The sequence below is a fragment of the Aphis gossypii genome, chromosome 3, assembly GCF_020184175.1.
Source record: "Aphis gossypii isolate Hap1 chromosome 3, ASM2018417v2, whole genome shotgun sequence".
Classification (NCBI taxonomy): Eukaryota; Metazoa; Arthropoda; class Insecta; order Hemiptera; family Aphididae; genus Aphis; species Aphis gossypii.
In genome coordinates, this window is record NC_065532.1 from 26,092,359 (window position 1) to 26,117,141 (window position 24,783).

The following is a 24,783-nucleotide window of genomic DNA, read 5'->3' on the forward strand; positions in this document are numbered from 1 at the left end:
TCCTGCTGCTGAATGCCACGCACCAGTCCATGTCACCGAACCACCTGTGTTTCTTGATGTTTCGGATGCCGTTCGCTAAATTCCCGTACCGTCTAGTCACGTCCACCTTGAGCATGTTCTGTAACAGGTTGATCTCGTCGCCCAAAAGCCTAACGGACAACTGTACTCCCCGTCCACGATGTTACTATAAACAGCTTTCCGGTGTCACGATCGACGAACGACGAACGGTTGGCCAACATCTCATATAGGAGAACGCCGAGCGACTAATAGTCGACCGCTTTTTCGTATATCCTGCGGAATGACAATAACGACGACCAAAATAGTACGTTATCATGATAACATGCATGTATACGGCTTATAACTTATTTATATTGGTACTTTCATGTAGGTAGATATGCATTTGACCGGAAATATATATGAAAGTCTATAGGTACTCATGATGAATATTATTGACAATGTTCTTATAGTATTTATAAAACTAATATAATTTTAAACATTTAAGAACATTATAGAAACGATTCGATGTGAAATCTGTGGATACACCGTAATATTTACCTATATATTAATATTACAGCAATTATATATATACTCGTAGATCACTGAATGCACGACACCCAAAGCTATGTCCCCATAGCATTCATATATTGATAAATGTGTAATCATATAAATTCTCAGGTACTCTATTACTGGCCGTAGCCCATACTGTTTCCGTGTTATAAAAAGATTAATTTCCAAATGGCTCCCGTCAAAAAAAGTTTTAAGAACGGGTAAATTTCCAAACGTCTCCGGTTTTTACAACACAAATTCATTTTCATTTCATAATTTCATATAGACTTAAAACTGTCTCAAAAAAAATGTGATTACACACTTGTTTATGTAAACTAAGTAAATTATAAAAATTATATAGAAGAATAATTTATTATTGTGCATTTTTTATTAAAATAATATTAAATTTTAGCGTTAAAAAATGAAAAAAGGCATGTATAAGTAGAAATATAAAAAAAAAATAAGTAGGTCAGCGCATTTCGGTGGTGGATGTTTGTCCATCGTCCCTTCGGTCCTCGGACAGGATAGTGTAATTTTACTGTAGGTATTCGATTTGAATGCAATATGATTGCATTCGATAAAAAACGATTCTGAGCGGACGAGGGGATCTTTTTTATTTCATTTAATTTTACTTTTTACTTATTTTTCATTTACGCTTTATCAATATGATTTAATTTAATTTAATTTTATTCGTTTCTATGGTGATAAACAAAGCCGTAATTTGTCGTCCGTAATTATTTTATACTATATAATCGTGTAGTTGTACATTTTTTCTCCTTTAACCACTTTTATTTCGAAAATCGAAAAATGACCTCTCTAAAGTACCAGTTCAAGAACATTACCTTTCAGAAAATATGGTACACTTGTATTTTTGAGCAAGTTTAGGGGGAGAAAAAGTGTTTACAGAATAAAAAAGAAATAAACATCATTGTAAAACCAATACATTCCTCGCTCCGCTCAGAATCTAAAATCATAAATTGCGATATAATTTTTTTATATAATCCATATTAAGTGTTATTTCATTCAATGAAAATTTGTCAATGATATTCCCAATGAATTCTTCTTTTTTTTTTAAATTTAGGTGTACTGAAATGACTGAGCTTTAAATCAATTTTTTTTTCTACAGGAGCCGTTTAGGAATTTACCTGTTCATTAGACCTTTTTGACGGGAGCCGTTTGGAAATAAGCAAACAATGAACGGGAACCGTTTGGGATCCAACGCTATTGCAAACTCATACGGAACCTTTTTTGAGTTTTTTAACACAGTACACTTCATCTGTCCTGTTGGTTGATTGACCCTGTCTAGTGTCTGTTGTTTGCTCTGTCGGGTTTTTGGTTGTTGGTCGATTGATTTGTCATACATAATGCTTAATTATTAAATACCTATTAGTACCTACCTATCTGGCTATATGAATTAAAAATTAAAAGTTCTAAATAAAATGCAGTATTACATAGTTAGAACAGTCTTGTTATAAATTGTTCACTTTTGGTTTTGAGAACGGGTTTTAATACCTTCTGGTTTCGGTTTTAGATTTTTTTCTATTTCTAAAGTTTTTGTAATTTTATTATTCGATAAAAATTGTATGAGTTAAAAGGTAATGTGTCTACATTTACACTCCTAACCTACCCACCAACCTATATTATTAAATAGACTACAATTTAAAATGTGATTGAAAATTATCTTTTATATTTTCTACTATTATCTATCATTTTTTAACTATTCAAATATTACACTGTGTACTTAAATTAATTTAATTATTTATTTGATAATATTATTAATTGTTGTTTTAATTATTTACTTGAATAGATTTGAAAAATTTTGCATTGCTCATAATATTATTAAGGAGAAACTATAATAATTTTTTATATAATTATATAATAATTTATACTTCATTTAACCTATTTTATAAATAGGTAAACAAGCAGGAAGTTGATAGGTATACGTACATTGTAGTTAATTGTATAATACAAGTAGGACTATACCTACTATAATTATCATAACTTTTGGCGGTGGTTAACTCTTTACGCTTCGTTGATTATGATACATTAATACATAATTAAAACACAGAAAAACTTATAATATAAAGCTATAGAATAAATTATATTCTTTTACATTTTAAGTACCTACTCAGATCAACGACCAACTGAATTTGTTATATACACATTACATATACATTAATTGTTACTTATAATAAGATAATAAAGATAAATAAAGATGTCAAGATGCTCTATAATTGTCCTGAAAGGTTAAAAACGCGAAAAATGTTATTAAAATGTTAATAATGAACTATATAAATTTACTGATGAATACCCGTGAAGAATGGTATTAAATCACTTCAAAGTATTACTAGTCTTTTATTTATATTTATCCTAAAATTATTATTGTAATAAAATTTAAATAATATGTATATATCAGGTAGCTATAGATATTTCGTTGTATATATACACAGAAGAAATTTAGGTTAGGCAAATAGTTTAATTCGGTATCTAAACTTACAATACTTACATTATGACCTTTAATGATCTTCTTTTTGGCAATTACTTTTGTAGCGTGAACAGTACCGGTTATATATTATATAATCCGAAAGATCCTTCGTTCAATATGGTTGTCACACGAAAATTTGACGCATCAGCTGGTGAGGAATTATTATAATTAAAGTAGACATCGTTAAAATCTTCTCTTTTTTGGTTCCAGTAATCGGTTAAGCCACACGACGATGTTTTACCGATCGTCATATCTTTCCTGCTATTTTTTTTGTCTAAATGATAAATTACCCATAGTTTTGTTTTGAAAATAAAATGGAATAAAATAAAAAGATAAATATTTATAGGTAATGATACCTATATTAGTATGATGTACAAAATACAAAATAAATGGTTGTTTAACTTTGTTGTTACTAAGTAATTTAAGTTTTTACTGTTGTGTACAGTGCATTATTATAATATGTTGATGAATAGTTAATAATTAAATAATTATCCAGAACGAAGAAATGTAGGTTTAAAACAATTAGAACTGTTCAGGTGCAGAATGACCGATGTCCAATAACACATATTGTCGTATACTCTGACACTCGTACCTATTTTCAGTACTATTATCCACTATATTCACCTAATAAATTATACTTATAGTGGGTCACTCCTGTAGACTGTATTATTCTATGAAACAGTTTAGAAAATTAGGATGCCGATTGCCTCACGAATAATGTTTCAGATTTTTTTTGCTCCCTTTAAATTTTACGTTACGAAAGTTTACTTTATGTCTTTATCACACTAAGACGTAATAATGCATTATATTCCGGAATGATTGTATTGCTAAGAAAATTAAAAAAACACAAAAAATCTCCAAGATTATTTACTAAAACTCCAGAATTGGTTTAAATTATGGAGAAAAATGATAAATGACAACAAAAAACCCACATTATCATTACTTTCCGCCTCAAAGACAGTCTTCCAGTATTCTAAAATGAAAAAATTATTAATAAGGAAGACTGAGTCAAATACATAGGTGTTCATCTCAACAAAATATCAACTTGGGCAACACATATAAAAATCAAAAGAAAATCCTTAAACTTTAAATTATAGGAATTCAGGCATCTCCTCAGATTAAACATCTCTCAAAAATAAACTATTCATGTACAAAAAAATTATTCACCTTGACTTATATGGTACCTATCCAACTTTGGGGCATCAATAAAATATCAAATATCGACATTTTTCCAGTTAATAAATTTAAGGTTAATAATAAAAGCTCCTTGGTTATTAGTAAACATACCTTACACAATGACCCCTCAATATCTGCACTCTACCAACTCTTTCCCAATATCTACTATTCAAACTTTCACTCTCACACTTTTAAAAAAGAATAAAAGTATAAAAAGATATATGTATACCAACACAAATATCCATATTATATATTATTATTGCGTTATACAAGAATAAAATAATATATCAGGGGTGGCCAAACCAGGTCTCGCCACATACGACTTTTGCGGCTCGCATCGTATCGTATTGTAACAAAAAATATTTTTTTAATATGAATTTATATATATAATAATATGACCTTTTTTTTTACATTTTGGCTCTTCCATATTTATTAATACATTTGGTGGCTTGTGAGTCTCTTCTAGCTGGCTACCCCTGTAATATATCATAAACCTTATTAGTTTGGTATTTGGTCCTCAAAAATTTTTGGTTATCACCTAATATTCACTTTATTATTAGACATCTATTTTAGTTTAGAAATATTCACGATTTAAAATAATTTTTTTCTAAAATATATTACTAATTATGTCATTTTTGTTTTTAATTGATAAATAATACAATAATTTATTGAAAGCCAACACTATATATAAATATAAAAAAAATACATATATTTTTTATTTTTTATTATTTAAGTACTATATTTCAAAATATTGGTGTTATAAAATAGCATAGCTATGTATTGGGTTATATAAAAAAAGGTTTTAAAAGAGTAAAAAAATACACATAAATTGAATGTTAAAAAATGCAAAATAAATACATATATTATATATTTAACTTATAAGTTAATATATCAAGACAGAATTGGTTTAGAGATTCTTAATTATAAATAACCATCTATAGCATATGCATAATATTTAAAATGTTTACATTTCCATACAATTTTTTCCAACTCAAAAGGCGATACAAATATAAGAGTATAATTAATATAATAGTTTATCCATTCCATTGAGGAACCATTAAGAATGATATGCTTAGGCTTTTTTCTCTTCAGCGATAACTAGAAAAAAAAATTCATAAAACCCAATTAATATTAACTTAGACATTTTTTATTCACTCTTAACTCTTACTACTTAGATAGTAAATAATAAATATAAGTAATGTAATCTACTGTAAGTATTATTAAAGTTAGATACTATAGTGATTTTACAATTTTTAAAATTTACATAATATTGTCTGGTTTCGTTATCGGCGTGCGTCGATCACGACGAAAACGCCAACCAATGGCTTTTTTATTTTATACTTCCCTTTTAGGCCACCCACCAAGTTCGGCATGGACGGTGTATTATTAAATATTATAATTATGCTTAAAATATTTAATTAGTTCTTTTATTTTTAATTTAACCTTCTGACAAGGAATCACGATTGTGCCATCCCCTACGGTTTTCAAAAGTGGGATAATGTGAATGTTGTTGCATAATTTTTTTTATTAGCTACTTATTTGAAAGCGAATGTTAACCAGTATGTCAAAATAAACGAATGCGAACGGCGGAGTTGTTACTCGATCTCATGGTAACTTGAATGAAAATAATGAAGGAAATGAGGCTGACGACGGAAGACATGAGAATGAATCGAATAATATGTACAGGTAGGACACGTCAACACGCCAAATGAGGACGTAATAGTAACAAATACTTTACTTTGTACTTTTATGGTCGCAAAACGCTATGTTGATGAAGTTGTTAAAGTTACAACAAACTAATAAGTCATCAAACGACATAAAGATTACTCCGGACTTGAATAAGTCCATACCAGTTTTTTATAGTCTAAGTACAGAAGCACATGCTCAAGATTGGTTACGGACAGTAAATAGTGTAGCCAACTTCCATCGTTAGCCACTTAGCCAAATAGTTTTAAATTTTAATCTGTGTGTATATGTATTACGAAAAGTTTTGGACCACAACAGATGCGTTGTTACTTTGTTAGCGATATAGAAGGGCATTCGAAAGTATTTGTTTATTTGTTTTAAATTATATTGTTATTAAATTGTATAATCAATTGTTTATGTTAAAAAATATATTCTCATTTCTTATTTATTACTACCAGGCGTGTACACAAAAAAACATTTGGGGGGGGGTTTGGTTTTAAATTTTTATTCTTATATAATCTAACCTAACGTATAGCCTAACATGAAGTTTACACAATTTCAATTATAGTAGGTACTATTTATAAATTTCGGGGGGGGGGGGGTGAACCCCTAGAACCCCTCCTTGTGTACGCGCCTGATTACTACAAACTTCTTCGAGACAAATATTTAATGTCAGGATTGACCGAACTGTAGTGATTTTACTATTTTAAATATAATAATTATAATTATAATTTAATTTACATATGTCAGGTTGCGTTATCGTCGTGTATCTGACCGACCACGAGGACAACCATTTATTATTATATAATTTTTTATCATTATTTTATTTATAGATTGATGTATCGTTATAGGCCTGGGTCCATCACGACGACATCGCTGACTAATAACTTTTTTTTTATATTCTTTCCCTTTTAAGCTGCCGCCAAGTTCGGCCTGTTTAGTGTATTATTATATTATAATTATGTTTAAAACATTCTGACAACGAATGACGATTATGGCCATCCCTTACAATACCTTCTTTAGTGGGCAGTGGGTTTTTTTCTTCAGTTACTGTGGGTTTCAACTTTGCTGGGTCAAAGTTTTCAATACCAGCAATTAATTGTTGTTGTCCTTTTTCGGCTTCAATCACTAAAATATAAACAAACAAATGCTTTTTATTCTTAATAACTTTAAATACAAAAATAATTCAAATTGTATTTATGGGGATTAATATATATTAAATTAATTAATACTAACCAGCCTTATCGGGGAGTGGATTTTTTTCTTGTGTCTCGGTGTGTTTCAATTTGTTAGTATCAAACCCGCCAACTCCTTCAATAAGTGCTTCGGTAAAAGCTTTTTGGCTTTTTTCTGCAGCTACGTCTACGAATAAAAAAAATCATTTAACATATTTATTTAACCATTCAATTTTTGTGTATTATAAATTATATTATGCTATATCATTAAATATTAAATATTGTTATAAACCAAATAGATACATCATATGTTTTTTTAATGTTCCATCGTAAAAACAAAAACAGCAATTGTATTTAAAGTGTTATATATACTTGTATGCATGCATTTTTTAAGAAAAGTTCGACACAAAAATAAATTATAGCATGAGCAAATTTACCTTGAGCGTTTGGCAAAATTACTTTTTCCAGAGTATCTGTTCTTTTTAGCTTGTCTGCGCTAAAGTTATTGACGCCATGGATGAGATCATTGTGTTGGCGTTCACGTTTCACGTCTTTTTTACAATCCAAGAAAAAAGCAAAAGCAAGCAATTTAACATACCTACTTATTGACAAATACTAGCATAAGCGCGAAAATTTCACATAACAATAAGATTTACACACATAGGCAACATCTTTATGTCGTGCAAACTATTTAAACTTAAAAAGCCATTTCGAATAACAATTAATTTTCATAACAAATAGATAGACCTTAAGCATTGGCGTGTACAAAGAATATGCTACTGCATAATATGGGATTCCAGAAGGTTAAATACGGGAAGGAATATTATGGAATATTATCCATATTTTTTCCAAGAGGTTATTTTTCTCATAAAACTCAATATTATCGAACCAAAATTTTTTTCAGAATAATTTTGTTTTATTGCTTGATACAAATTTTTTTTTTGGTAGTTTTAAAATACATGGGTACGTCATAGAGATTTACAAGATTATTAGAATCAACAGATGTCAAAAATGGCTTCGAAAATAGATACTAAAGAAGTTAGACGAGCTCAAAACCCTAATTTTTGGTAAAAAAAATTGACTTGAACTTTGTTAATAAGATTTTTTTTTTAAAGTTTTCAACAAATGAAGTAATTATATAACTAAACTTTATGAGGAAGGGTCTAATAATTTTTGTGGATAGATTTTTGACATTAAGTACCTATATTATTTACATAACCTGGTATTCATTTAATTATATCTGCACACGCCAATGACTTTAAGCTTAGGTTTCAATTTAATATATCTACCTATATGGCTATATATAACATGCTTTAAAAAACATTATACATTGACGAGTTTTAAATGTACTAATTACTAAGTACCTCATACTAATATTTTATAAATACAACTATCTTAAAATAAATCTGTGCTTAATAAACTCAAACAAATCCAACGATTGAAATATATAGATTACAATGTCAGGAAATCTAACACAATACGCTAAAAATTGTTTAGAATGTAATTTAATAAAGTAAATTGATTTTTCAGAAATTTAGAAATGAAAAAGCTTTAATATATTAATTATATATATATACAGCTCGGCATTCTTATGCATACTATAAATAACCGAATAAGCATTTCAAATAATCAGTATATATGAAAAAAAAACTATTAAGAAATTGCATTTAACATGGATTATAAATTAGTATTTACCTTCAGCAGTAGGAAGAATAATTTTTTCATTAGTATCTGCCTTTTTCATATTGTCAGGATTGAACCCTTCAAGTTGATTTTTAAGGTCGAATGCAACCTTAGGCAGATCTTTTAATGACGGAGAACTCATAATTTCTACTAAAAAAAAAAATTAATATTAAATCAATAGTAGTATTATTATTTGGTGTTAATAAACCTATCCTGTAATGTGTTAATAATAAAAGTAATGTATTTAATTTTTTTTTCAAAAGGGGTGATTCATGCAATGACTCATATCCCTTGGGCGTTGAGTATTCATACAAATTAAATCCAGTATAAAAAGTATGAAAACTTATTCCAGTTAAACTCTATTCCATAAAAATCATACATATAATATAATATTTTTACAAAGTAACACTTATAATAAAATGTCTACGATGAATAATTATTGTACAGTTACTATAGTAAATGTATTAATGTATTATTAAAATAGAAATAGAATCTACCAACGTGTTTGGATTTATTTGTTATATACACAGTTGTCAGAAAATAATACATTAAACATTTGGGGGATGCTGAGACATTATCGATCACGCAGGGGGTATCAAACTGGTAGGAACAATGTACATTGTACCCATAACCCTATAATCCTAGCTATACAATGGCTACACATTTAAATACTACATGTCTGCATGTAATTTATTTCTAAAAATATAATATTATAATTTATAAAGCATTTTCATTCAACGTTCTACACATTGATAATATATTTTGAAAGTGCAAAAACGTGTTTTTTACTACTTGACATTAATATCAATTTTAAATTTGATACCAGTCAAAGTAAAATCGTAAACTTTTTTGGTTTTATACTAAAAATATTTAGTTTTCTACGTAATTTATTATATAGAAAATAACATAAAATATTTATTAAAAAAATAAATCCTATGATGAAATAAAAATACCTACTAGGTAATAAGTACATTTTATAATTATCTTGTTTCTATTTTTACTATAACATAATTGAGATTACATCATATATCATCATACGATAATATAGTTTTTTAAATCTTGTTAACACTATAGAGTCCTAGTAATAAACTTTTATGTATCTTGCTAGTGTCGAATTATTAAATAAAATTATGTTGAAACAGGGTGTGTCAGACAGAGTCGACCGAGACTTGGAAACCACTGATAATTCGGAGACCCTACAGATTGCTTCTATCTGAGCATACAACCATATAGAGGGGTAGAACATAATTGTATGCCCTTTAAAATGTTTATTCACGTGGCCATTTGGCAATTTCCCGGAGTTAAAAACTACTAACAGGGCGAGCTTTGTGATTACCTATCTTGATAAATATTTTTTTAAATTAATTAAATAATATTTAATATTAAATTATGTTAAATAAAGGTTATAGAATTTTCTGGGTATATTATTACATTTTCAGGTACTAGATTTATTTTAATATACTTATTTTTGTGCTCTAAAGTTTAAGTATATCATGATAGCTCATATAGCTAATGTATAATTATAATTAAAAATTGTATATAATATATGTAAAATATTATTTATAAATTACATTAGTAGGTATAACATACTATAATATTTCACCCTTGTATAAGACATTATAGCCAGTATAAAATAGTGAACTTCAGACTCACATATCAGTCATACGTATGAAAATATGTTATAGTTGTTATATAAGGTGCTCAGAATATTTTAGAATTAAAAACACTTGACCATTTAGGTGAAGTGGTAATTGACGATCAGCCATTTAGAACTTCTCAACACAAAAATTTTAAATCATAACTAGTTAATTGTTGATATGGATCGATGCATCTGTATTTAAATTGGGTCATTCACCCGAAAACGTATACGAGACACGAGTTTATTATATATTAGTAATTATACTTATTTTCAACATAATTTAAAACTATAAAGGTAATAAAAAAATAAAATATTATTAAATTTGAAGACACTATAAACCACATAAAATTAACTTAATTAAGCTATTTAAAAGGCAAAGACTAATCCTTGCATTTTATTGATGAGTATGATTTTTAATTATATAGGTATAATAAATAGTTTAATTTAAAATATCAGGAACATAGTACCTATTACTTTAACAGTCATGAAATGTTTTCTTTAGTATAACACCATTTACAGTTTTAAATGTATGCAGTTTATATTAGAAAGATGAAACAGTTCGTCATTGAAGTAATACTGTGTGTATTAAAAATCATTTCCTTGTACGGTAAATAGGTCTTGAAACCAGTATTAGCTCCATGGTCTTTCTTTCTCTGTGAACCGTTTTTGCGACGCTATACTTTTTTTTATAATGTATTATTTTTGAAGACAATGATTATGTAGATGAGCCATGTAACCGTACATTTATCCCCATGGCTACCCATCCATTTGATGGTATATATGATACATCCAAATATGTACTATATATTATACTCTCCTCGAGTGCCAAAACAGATATACATTTATTAATACTAATCAGATACATTTTCGAAAACCAGATGAAAACATAAATGAACATATACATATGTACATATTTTTTTTAATACCAAGTATTACGGTTAGTATGATGATCTATGTATTAAAAAAATGTTATATACCTACTTCAAAATAATAAAGAAAGGAGAAACATGTAGGACACAGCTATTTACTATTGTTTACTATACGGTATTCGCTAATAAACTATTGTCATGTAAAGCAAAAGAAATATGTATTTTTCAAACAATAAAAATTGTGTACTGATTTCATCCGACATATTTACAGTGTATCGAGCAAGCAAACAAGATGAACGTGTTAAATATTAAAGGAAATATTAAAATATTTTTTTTTTACTTTTGAAAACGTGCAAATATAGTATGTATCAATAAAATGTAATATAGTGAACATTTACATTAACGTTTATGTGTTATCGTTATGGACTTATGGTATTAAAAATATACGGAATAGAAATAATGAACACTGTAAATACATACGTGTTTCTATATAGAGGTACCACTGTATGAAACCCGAGACCTTAAAAGGTAAAAATCCTTGTTATGTATCAAAACTACTTACTAAACATGTCAGTATTTTATATTATGCGTACCTATTGACGAGTCTTATAAAAACTATCCTCTACATATTTGTATGATTTAACCATTAAAGAATTGTATATGATAAGTTTAAAAATGTTTATGTACAGAAATACACAATTCATGAAGTGTGGAATATTTCTTTAAAACACATTTTTACAGAAAAAAACACCAAAACGTAAAATATAATAAACTGGTAATTAAATTCAAATTAGAAAATAGAATTTAAACAATTTAAATATATTAATTTAAACTTAGAACTTCTTATTTACAAACAAAAATAAGATAATTAAAATGTTATTAAATATAATATATTACTGAATACTTCGCATTTTTATTATTGTTGAGAATCATTAATTTATGGCATATAAGAAAAAAATTAGTTAATGTAGAGATTCATTTTATACATGTTATTAACAATTTAAAACTAAATAACTTCATCAAATTTTAATCATAACTTATAAGTTATAACTACAGAAATAATATAAAATAAAAAGTACAAATTAACTCATGACTTCAAAATTAATTGTTAAGTACTATTGTTACTCAGTAAAAAGTTGTTAGCATATACAGGAATTTAATGAATTATTCTACAGTATGTTTCATACACCAATTCAATAACTAATGATTAATGAGTGATTCATTTTTTTAAATTAATTCTCTAGTGATATACTGAATATCGATGTGAATCATATGATTATTATACTGATGTTTCTTTTACACATACGTCATAATACATATTGTATAAATTAGGTATCAATAAGTGTATTATTTACATCTATCTGTGCATATAAACGAGTTAATGTTCCAAAAACATTTTGGTAAGTGATAGCACAAGGTTACAGCTTAAACGAATGACATCCTTATTAAAAAAAAATATATATATAAAAATAGCGTCCATGTTTCCTTGTTCATTAAATAAAGTATTTTTATGTTTAAATTCATCAATCAAGAAAATATTTTTAAACAGTTATAATAAAACTCTAAGTGATTAATTTTGGGTAAAATATTAAAATCTGAAGAAAAATATTTTTGACACAACGTTCCTATTAAAGAGGTTCAACCGCCATGGATACGACACTGCCACACTGAATGATTTATCCATATAATAAAATATTAAAAATATATACTTTAAATCAAATTAATCGATCAGAAATTAAGATTTAATAAATCAAGAAGTTTAAGATAAAATCACCAACAATACTTAAATTTCTAATAGCATCACAATAATATTATATATACATATAAGTAAAATATCATAAAAAGTAAAACATAATATACTAGTATACCTAGAAATAGTCGAGAATGTAAATAAAATATCAATTAACATTAATGAAATATATAAAAAATTAAATTCTAGTCGTTTCATTTTTTTCTGAAACATAATCTGTTTATTATGTATTATGTGATATGAAATATTTTAAATAGTGGTTATACTTCCTGCAATATTTATTAATAACGAATATAGAATTTTAATCCATACAAAAATAATACGATAAAAAGTAAAAACCAATCCCTAACCATTCATGACCTTTCTATATTTTATCATTAGATAAACTAAAACATCATAAGACTTTTTGGGTTAGGTTTCCACTTTACAATTCTTTAAACTACATAATGCTATTTTAATTTGATTTTGATTCCATTAAGTAGATGTTAATCACACATAAAATATAAAGATTACAATTTACAATAAATATCCTTTATCAACACGATAAATAAAAATAAATCGACTGGCAAAAAATGTAACTAATTTTCGGTAGTTTTGTCTTATACTACCTATTCTAAAAGAATGTTTTAAACCTAAAAAGAAGCTAATCGACGTTTTTGAATCAATTGTTTAATCTTATAAAGTATAAACAGTGATCATATAAAATAAACACATTGTACAATAATTATTAAATAAACATATTTTTCCACTAAAAATTTAATATAGACATTAATCTCATCGATATATTGTATCATATATTCATATTCATATGCAGGAAAAAGTCTGTATACTATATTTTTTTAAATATAATATAGTGTTTTAGTTATAGAATAAAAACGCCAACTGCGAGCTTAAGTATGCGCCCAGAGCCCCCCGGGAGGGGGGGAGGGGGTAAGATTCAGCTCTACCCCCGAATTTATAACATTTTATTATTATAATATTATAATATTTTTATAATTTCATATTTCATTCCATAATAACATAACATATTTATACTCTAAACTTGAATTATAAGAATTAAAAAATTTAAAAAAAAAAGTAATTGGGAACTTTTCAGACTTATTTTTCGTTTACCACAACTCACTAAGAAATGTATTGATACAATTTTTTCCTTAACGTATCAATTCGAAATTCCATTATTACAAATAAAGCATTTAATTAATTTTTATTTTAATCATGGCAGTAAATTATAATAATGATTTTGTTATAATTATATCAACCTAATATACAATAAATATAGTAAATATATAGGTATTAGTAAGATTTATTACTTATAATTTCTATTAAGTATTATCAGTTATCACCAATCATATTATATTAATCTATAAAACTAAAATAATAATAAAAATTATAAAAATTATAATTATTATATTATAATATGTAACATAAATATGTATTTATAAATAGAAACTAATGTATATAATATAGAAAAATGCATTAGTTGCTTACTTTAATGTTTTAACTATTATCCAATTAAAATGTATGCACATTAAAAAATAAAAATTATGAATATAAAAAGTAACAGTATAAGTAAGCAACACAAAATGCAAAACGCATTTATAGAAGGGGCACGAGCCACAAAAAGGAAAATAATACACTGGTATGTGATGACGTCACACAATTGAACTCACCGGATGATGTCATCGTCTAGCTAATATACAACGGTACGCCCGACCTCGAATTAAACACATATTCCCCCATTTCGTGTCGTTTAATTCTATATATTATTTATATAGATATATAAATTGTATTGACCACATGACTAATACAAGCTATATAGTTTTCTCCGATGTAATACCTATGTAATAATATTCAGTTTAAAAACAATAAACACAAAACAAACGAAATCAAAAATAATTACACTAGCAAGAAGTTAAATCATGACAGTTATTGAAGCATTGATGACGTAAAAACTAAAAAGTATGTGGACAATTATGATTTTAATTTTTGTTTCAATTCATTAAGATCTGATAACGATTTTAATAATTATTGCAATTTTATTGAAACATGTTTAGTTTCAGTATATCTAAAGATATATACCTATAAATTCCTTTAAGAAAATATCCCATATCGATTAACATATTTAAACTTGGCTATTGTATTACCATAATAAAGATGTATATTATGCGTATTATTATGTTTACGTTTACAATTTATTACAAAATAGCACCCTAGTGCGCATTTCATAAATACAAGGTCTATATGCAACCATGAACATTTTAAATTGTAATGTATACTGAATATATCTAATAATATTGTAATAACATACTAGGTATTATAATATTATTATGTTGAAATTTAAATTACTTTAACAAAAGTTCCATGTAAACTGAAACTATTAATTTTGAATTTTAAATCATAAAATTAGTTGGAAAAATTAATTAATAATACAAGAACATGAAACAATGAAGAATTTACTGTTAAGATTAAATAACCACACATTTTTATTTAATATCTAGGAGCAATTATACTATTAAATATTTTTCTAAAATTAAATCAAAATAAGTATATTCCTAATTTTTGAAAAAGTGAATACTAGGTTATAGCTACCTATTTGTAAATTTTATAGCATTATAGCAAATATAAGACTTTTATATTAATTCTTACTATCGCTTGTATATTAAATGTGTACATTTTATCGATAATTAAAATGTGCCACAAATCTTACCTATTGTTTTTACGTATAATGATTTTGTTTATTTTATTGATAAGATATTAAACTATTGTTGTAACCTTATTATGTAATATGATATTATTGACATTGTTTGACGTTAATATGGTTTAGCATATTGAATTAGCACAAATTTGAGAACATCTTCGAACAACTTATAAAAAAAATGTACAACAAAGTATATTACTATTTACCTAGTTCTAATTATAAAAATGCTATAAATAATAAGCTTTTATGAAATGTAAATACTATAATAGGAAATTAATAATATTCATATTCTATATATAATATAACTTCCCTCATAACTTATATTTAAGCATAAAGGAAAAACTTCATATTATATATAAAAAAAAAAAAAATTGATACAATTTATCAGACTTCATTATTTGTGTACACACTTATTAAGATCATTTTTAAAAATACGAGTATTCATTCGTCAAAACATACTGAAAAAGGTACTTCTAAAAGTATTATCCTAACGGATCAACAGATCATTAAGAGAGCATCATCACGTTCACATTTTTCGTGTCTGTCTTCCTACTTCGTACAAAGTAAATTTACATTCAGTAGTTCATGTATAGCATCTTTAGTTTTAAATTTTTAATTACATTAATGTGATTAGTGACTAATTATCAAAATCAAACTTTTCACAACCAAGGTGTCAACACTTTTTTTTATTGGTACATCGGTTTTTATGATAGGTATTTTAATAAATTGTCAAATGTGTTATATCATTTTTAAATTGCAATATTTTAAATACTTATAGCAGTCACAACTTTCTTAGAAAATTGAAATACCGTAAAAACCTAAGTAAAAAATTACCAAAAATACATAAAAAAAAAAAAATAAATACATACAAAAAAATGTATTATCAATAATTTTACTAAAAATTATTTCATTCTTAAATTCAAATTAATGAAACTAAAAAGTTGAGCTTATGCTTCTGAGAGTAAATTTGTTTTGTACACATTCTGGTTCACGGGTATTGTCTTAATAATAAGTCACAATAGTCTGTATAATATTTAGTTCAGTTAAAAAATTTCTAATTATGACTTAGATATATGTTTTTTAAACACTGACAGTTATACAAACACTTAAGGAATGTCAGAAGATAATATATATAGGTAGACTGGATATTAATATTATATTGCTTAGCTTCAATGTAAAAAAACTAAAAATTTAAGTTCAATACGACGTTTTTATCGTTGTTTAATGACAACATAAAATAACAATGAGTCGTGGACTTTCTTAGTAATAATCATTAATCCGTAACCTATCGTCACGCGACACGTGATGATTCAGATATTAATTATTCATTTTAAGGCGATACTAATTGATTTTTTGCAAATTGTTTCAATAATCACGAATTAGAAATGTTTGCCAAACACAAATTTCTCTAAAAATGACAAACAATAATAATCACAAAAAAAATGAGTGTTTAAAAAACAATAATTCGATGATTTCATCAATATTTTCATACAATAATAAATAATAATCGTTACGTTATGGTTATAACTTATTAGTATTTTCAAGACGTTCTTATCAAGTGTACGCACGTAATATATAAATATATGTATACATTGACGATGCCCGTACGTGCTGCATTTACGTATATCTTATAAATTATAAGAATAAATTCAGGTGTTATCGACCCAAAAGACGTCCAAGGACATGAGTAATATGTAGTCTAAATTGTAGGTGTACTGGCATATAATGTAGGAAGTTGACCGTTACATCGCAGTCTACACTGTAAACTGTAGAATATATAATATAAATGCAATAATATATATAATATTCAATTTGCACGCTGTTATAATAAAGACCTTATAGACAAAATATTTGTTGAACTAGGTATTGATATTTTTTTTTGTAAATCAGAGAAACCCAAGTTTTAAAACATAAAAGTACTTAAAGCTTTTAGAGATTTTTAAGTTCTAATAGTTCTATAACTATAAAAAAATGGAACAATTTTGAGATTTATATTCAAATATAGTCAATGGACAATTATCGGTTCGATCGTTCAGATTTTCAGAGTAAAACTAATTCAGAGCTTAAATTAACATCACAATATATAAGAGTGTGATAGTAAGTCTATGTTGTGCCATGTCCTGAATACGGGTTATAAGTACGCCCGTTGCCCAGTCGTCTGACAGATGTTTGTACAACAGATTGTTGTGCACGAAGCACTCGTCACGATACAAACAACACCTCTTTCACCATATGGTCGGAGAACTAAAAACAAAGACGTGTAATTCGAACGTTCCGTATCGTGTAAACAACTTTACGAGGAAGTCGAAATCGAGATGTTTATTATAAGTTAAAAACGTATTGTGATTGATCCGTGGACATAAAATGACACAAATTAGAAACAACAATCTCTAGAAAGACTTAAACGTCAGTACTGCAGTGTTGCAATATGTTTACAAGAATAAATAAATCAATAGTTAAAAAATATAAGCTAATATGTAACTGGTAAAATTTATCTTGTACGCATGAAAGAAATGTTAACAATATTTTAAATCTATACATTTCTGTAGTTATCTAATAACTATTAAGAGTATACCATCTAAAATGTTTTAAACATTTATCTTATATGACATTGGGTAGGTACTCGTACTCCATTAGAAATTTTTGCAAAGAAATTATTTTAAGTAATTCAGCATGAAAATAAGATTAATGTGAAGCCACACAGGCGTTTTAAAAATAATATTACCTAGTAGCCAATTAGTGATGCGAAATAAATTTTTTTCTAATCAGGCAAAATTTTAATAATATAACGGGTCAATATAGACAATAATAAATGCTATAAAAATAAATATTTCCAAATCCAACTTAATAATGTTTAAATGGTTTGATTGAAACCATAGATGAACTCGTTATATGATAGGTACCTATTGTATTATAAATATGTATAAGATAGGTATACCTTCTATAAATCGTATAATATTGTAATAGATTAAAATTTGAACAAAGCTTTGGTCCCCTTTTCTAGATTCATGAAATCTTATTTTTAATGATAAATTTTTTTTTCATAATATGTAAACACATTAATTTTTATTAAAATCGAGCTGGAAAAAGAATCATCCACAAATGAAAGCTTAAAGTTTTGACGATCAGCAATTTGAAAAAAAAATTGATAGTCTCGGGGGGTAGAATACTTATGTAGCGGACTAGTACACTGAGTGTTTTAATAAATTATATAGGTATACATACATAATAAATTCATGAATGTGACGTAAATACATAATCGATTTTACCTGTTTAGTAATTCCAAAGACGGCGGCGAAAAACTGACGTTGGAGGTGTGTCTTCTTGGACGGCGAGAGGACAACTGTTTACCGACTACCGAGTGTGAGGACTTTGCAGCGTAATCTGGCGTCTGGGCGGGACCGGTGTCTAGGCGGGTGTGCACTGTGCACTGTGCACCGTCACCGGTCGTGACGCCACAGGACTGGAGATAAAAAAAAATTGCGATCGCCGGTCAGTGCGAACATTCCCGGTAACGTGAAATATCCCGGAGGGTGTCATAGAAGATTATTGTGCGAGGCGCTGACAATATTCAGTGGATCGTCGTCTTGCAACGTCGATTTCATAATTATTTCATCATTTTATTATAATATTTAATAATAATAAATTTTGGTAGTTTAAAGATTATATACACCGGTTGGCAGTTAGTAAATACCGAAGCACAATAATGATATATACCTATGATCCATGAATATAATAGGTAGGTATGTACCTATAATTAATTATAAATAATAAAATAAAATTATTTGACAAAAATACAAATATAATTAATACAATTTCATACAATGTCTTCAAATAGTAAATAGGTACCAAATATGATATTTTGATATTGATTTTATTCATATTTATCATTTAACTCTAGTTACTATAATGTTCCTATATGTTCATCCAAGTGAAAAGTATACCTTATATACTCACAGTCTACAGTATAAAATATGTAGGTATAATAATAAACATTGGGTATCTATACCTTGGTATAGTAAACCAAAAAAACATTTGCCAATTGATTTTATAATTTAAGACTTTAAGAGTTAAACTGTTTAAAGAGTATACATGACTAAACACATTATATTAATAGCCATATAATATAATGGCTATACAGTCACATCGCGTTTGGTACAAAGGACATCTCTAAAAAATGTGGCTCTTTTCCATACATATATACTTAATTCTTAACTCTTTCTTATCACATCATATTTTTCAAGTGTGTTGTGTGGCCTGTGAGGATGTCACTATGAATAATCCACTACTTGTCTTATATATAAGTAAATGTTTCTCAAAGAAGTATTCTCAGTTTCGCCTTATTGCAAAGCAAACCATAAAATATTTATCTATATTGCAGCTGACAATTCCATTCAAACTTCATCAATAATGCCATTTTTTCTGATGATAACTCCTTATGTATGTAAGTTCTAACCTAGACATCAAAATAACTATTAATATAACCTTCAAATTCACTTAAATTAATAAATTGTATTTAACCAATGGAGAATGAAAATAAATCGCCACACATGTACATGACACATCGCTTTCACTTTACGTCGCACAAAGACAGTCATCAGTCTACTAATAATATTCAATAATATAATAATCCCAAATTATTTCTCAAATAAACTCATTTACGACAAATAGTAAGATCAAAATTTATTCACAATAGTTACAATTCACATTTAAACTAAAAAACTATCTCTACAATTATCTTCATATAACTTATTAACACATTTATTCCGTTAAAACTTTTCTCTTATAATAATACAAATTTTATTTACCAAAACTGATTCGTCCGGCAACTACTTGCAGCATTCAAATTTGGGGATCATCAAAATCTCAAGCTTAAATTTGTTTTATTTATTCCAATAAAATAATCGACGTTCTTAAGATTACACCACACCCATAATATATGTATCACGATTACACATGTATTGTATATGCTACTTTTTAATGGAGTGTGATAGAAAGGTAATTCTTATACATAAATATGTTTTGAATCGTTTTGATTTCAATGAAGTAAACTTTTTTTGGATTTTTCCCCATTTGGTCCTTTTATCTTTTTTTTTTACATTATTTTCATGAAAATATAACATAATTCTATGTATATTATGTTTCGACTATACAATATTATTATTGTTGGCAGAAATTATAAGACCAGAGAAAAAATAGTAATAAATGGAGGACTGATAAAATAACTATCGTTATTGTGCTGAAATTGTAGTTTTATCAAAATGACTGTAGTTACAGTTACGACTAGGAAATGGAAAATTATCTGTATATTATCGTATAGGCTATAGCATATTTTCAAATACTTTAATTGATTAGTAAATGTCAAAATATGTCAATCAATAATTAACATACAGTGATCTATAAAATGTAATTTAAAATTTAAATGCCAAAACCTTAAAATTAAAAAATATAAGAGAATTCGGTGAGAATGTGTTTATGACTGATTAAACATTGACGCGAGAAATAGTATGATGTAAATGATTTAATTTACACGAAATATTCACCAATACCAATTACTTAAATTAATGATTTGATATGGAAAGGTTATTTTCTATACAAAAAAATATATATATATTAACACTAATAGGATGAGTTTTAGCTAAAATAACTTGACCAAATAAATGATTATAATAAATTTAAAATATTTATTAGTTTTTTGGAATTAAATTGAATAAATACGGTTTTTTGATTTTTTTTTAGCTTACAAATGCTTTTTAGTTTTTTAAGGGTTTATTTTTGTTTTGCTTTAAAATCCAAGCCCTATTTATAATTTAATTCAAATTCAATACATACATTACAATGACTCACTACTCAGTATAGGTACATTCAACATTTATACTAGGTTATAGGTTAAAAAAAAACATCATCACTGAATCACAGTAAAAACCCTAGCTTTTTCGTTCCACTCAGATTCTAAAAAAATTTCGTTGATGACATTTCGGTGGGGGGAGTGTCCGGACCACATGACCCCCCGCCAACGTCCCTGAATTTTCTGAATGAAAAACCCACGGCTTCCTTTTCCAAATTTTCTGCAATTCAGTCCAAATTATCTTATTCTTTGCTGCTCCTGTCATCAATATTATGTATTATATAATTGTAACAGTACGTGCACATCGCTAGGTATCGAAACTATTTTCAAATCTTACTGCGTTAATTAATATATACTAACCTTTTTTTCTTATTGCAGTATTTATACACTACTTATACACAAACAATATATTCCATAGTATTTGTATAGATTAAGATTATATTATTTTGTCTCATTATTATCAAATCTATACATTATTACTCATTAAAATATACATTATTTTTACCTGTACAATGTACAGTGTACACTTTTAATTGGTCTTCGGCTTTATGTTTGTATTATAATAATATCTCATACATTTTTATACCTAGTGTCTAATTTATTTTGTAGTTTTATACATAATTTAATCTCTTCTACCAGCATTTAGCTTAAAAATGTATAATAGTATGATAATATTCAAGTAATTTCATTTATATTTTTATATTTACTTAACCATACACAGAATTAAAGTAAATGCTTTAAAATAGTTATATACTCAAAAATAATTATATCTAATAATGAAATTGTTTTTAATATTTTAGCTTTTATTGATGTTTTATTTACAATTGTATAATATTTATGCACGTATACAAGGATGACTTATATGACTTATATTATTATATGTGACATCTGCAAGAGGTTAATTACACAGCCTTGTAAAATATTCATTTGTTAGTACTTAGTAAATACTAACTGTGATGTATTGAATTATAGTTAGTAAAAAAAAGTACAATACGTATTTGTTCGATGCAGATTCTAAATAATATAATTAAAAAATGTAGGTAGGTACATATACTTAAAATCTATATAATACTCGTATTTATATTTTGTAAAATATATATGTATAATTTAATGTCCATATAATACATGTAGTCAGGCATCAGGGTAGGCAGTTGAGTATTGACTGTACTCATATATATATTTTTTTTTTTTTGGTGAAGCAAACACTAATTATTACTATTTTAAACGTATAATCATTTTTTAAACTTTGTTTTTTGTTGTTTTTAAATTGGCTGTATTTTCTAGAAATTATAGACTATACAATTGAATTAAACATATTATATAATTACAATACATTGTTATATGTGTTAAAGATTATATTTTTATTTATTATATTGTAGTAATTGTATTATTTAATTAATATATCAGAATAAGAGAACTTGATTTCCGAATACGTTGCTTCCATCTTACAAACTCAAAATTAAGGGAGTTATATACTTTTATAGTTATATATCATTATATGCTAATATGCTATACATACTGATTGTGTTCCAGAATTGATTTAATAGTCTTATTGTGTTCCGAAAATCGTTAGGTAATAAAAATGCGATTATATTATTTGACAGCAATTCGTTAATATGAGAATATTATCCTATACATCTGCAGTTTTCTTAATTTCTTATTTAGGTACTTAGTATTTACTATAACTGTAAACACTAATTTGTATGCACTACAGTTTTATAAATGAATATATAAAACTGCTGATTATATTATGCTTTAGTTAAATATTATGGACTATTTAACCATGAAATACTATTCAATTTTGACTCATATTAAAGTAGGTAGATAGTTAGTAGATAGATAGATATATTTATTTAACAAACACTATAAATAACAAATTATATTTAAATACAGAGTATGACTATGACTATTACGACTAATGTGTATAACGATTAACGACTAGAACGAGTGAATACAATATCAATCTTATCTAATGTGACCCATATAATGACTAAAATATTTCGTCGGATCCCAAACGGCTCCCGTCTATTCCCGTCTGGGAGCCGCCGAATGGGTTACGACCAAATACTTATGTTATACTTGTTGTAGGTAGGACGTAGGTATACAGTACTTAAATGAACAAAAAATAATTTGCACAATTAATTTAACACTACAGACTCCAGATGTGTAGTCTCCTAACCCCCGGGTGGTACCTATTTATCAATTTGGCTGAAACGTGATTCCGCAAAGTTGCGACTTGCGAACCAAAATAATTTCATCATAGGTAGTACAGTAGAATATTATATACCAGTCACCAGATACCTAATATATAAATATAATACCGTATAATATTTGTTGGCTTTGTCGTTATATGTATGTATTTTACTACTCTATAACATAATTTACATTTATCTAATACTTTATATACAAAATTAAATTGATGCACTTTTGACTAATTAATGTTTGATTATATTGATATCATACGAAAAAAAACGAATTGTTAAAATTTCTAAATACATCTCAGTCATCTCATCAATGAGATAAGGAAATAATTAACCATATGCCCAAGTTACAGAATGATGAAATACGATATAATCTAACGAATCCAACAGTGTTTAAATTGAACTAAAATTGTGTTTTCTGAAAGTCTTGTTTTCTAAATCGCAGAATCATTTTAAGCACAAAACGATTTCTAATAATATACTATCATCCAACGTTACTATACAATAATACATGTATATTTTTTATAAACACATTTTCGAAATGGCAATAGGTATTGCATTTAATATTATGTGGACTTGTGAAATTGTGTTAATATATATAAATAATATATTATATATAAAATATATGGAATCGTCCTCCACCGATCAATTTAGTATAATAATTATAATTAATTAGGAGATATTAATAATGAGACACATTTAGATACCTATTTTTCTCATATAGATAGTCATATCCATACTATTAGATCAATGAAAAGAGTTTAAAAAAATATATCATTATGTGATACATATAGATATCTACTAAATCTAAAAAACTGTGTTTTATTTAAAAAAATGCAAATTGAAACTACTTAATGCTTACGTGCTTTTACTTCCCACAAAACGTCCCATTCCCATAGGCTATAATGCTATATTGATCCACTTATAATAATATGAATTCACATATTATTATAATATTATAAAGATTAAAGAATATTTAAAATACTATTTTTTTATTCATATTTTTTGGGTAACAGTGAACAGTCTG

At 26.6% G+C, this 24,783-nt stretch overlaps 1 protein-coding gene across 4 annotated transcripts; it reads right to left on the minus strand.

Annotated features, from left to right (window-relative positions):
* Nucleotides 1-5,036: 5,036 nt before the first annotated feature.
* LOC114131308 (thymosin beta) lies at nucleotides 5,037-19,145 on the minus strand. Of its 4 annotated transcripts, none has more exons than XM_027996498.2 (6): nucleotides 18,977-19,145; nucleotides 8,764-8,898; nucleotides 7,506-7,619; nucleotides 7,130-7,255; nucleotides 6,908-7,021; nucleotides 5,037-5,305 (listed from the first exon to the last, which is right to left on the minus strand). In XM_027996498.2, exons 2-6 carry the CDS (start codon nucleotides 8,891-8,893, stop codon nucleotides 5,280-5,282), a joined length of 510 nt encoding a protein of 169 aa, XP_027852299.1. In that variant the 5' UTR covers nucleotides 8,894-8,898; nucleotides 18,977-19,145; the 3' UTR covers nucleotides 5,037-5,279. The 4 variants fall into 4 exon arrangements, with proteins under 4 accessions (XP_027852299.1, XP_027852306.1, XP_027852314.1 ...); XM_027996505.2 differs by having other exon boundaries at nucleotides 8,764-8,901; nucleotides 18,977-19,144; XM_027996513.2 differs by lacking the exon at nucleotides 7,506-7,619 and having other exon boundaries at nucleotides 18,977-19,144.
* Between the last annotated feature and the right edge of the window lie 5,638 nt (nucleotides 19,146-24,783).

Bases quoted from the DNA above. Each gene is read 5' to 3' on its own strand.
- LOC114131308 (XM_027996498.2), bottom strand. From the start codon at position 8,893: ATGAGTTCTCCGTCATTAAAAGATCTGCCTAAGGTTGCATTCGACCTT. The intron at 7,620-8,763 runs GTAAATACTAAT...ATTGTAAAAAAG, and splicing joins TATTCTTCCTACTGCTGAAG to ACGTGAAACGTGAACGCCAA. The intron at 7,022-7,129 runs GTTAGTATTAAT...TTTATATTTTAG, and splicing joins TCCACTCCCCGATAAGGCTG to TGATTGAAGCCGAAAAAGGA.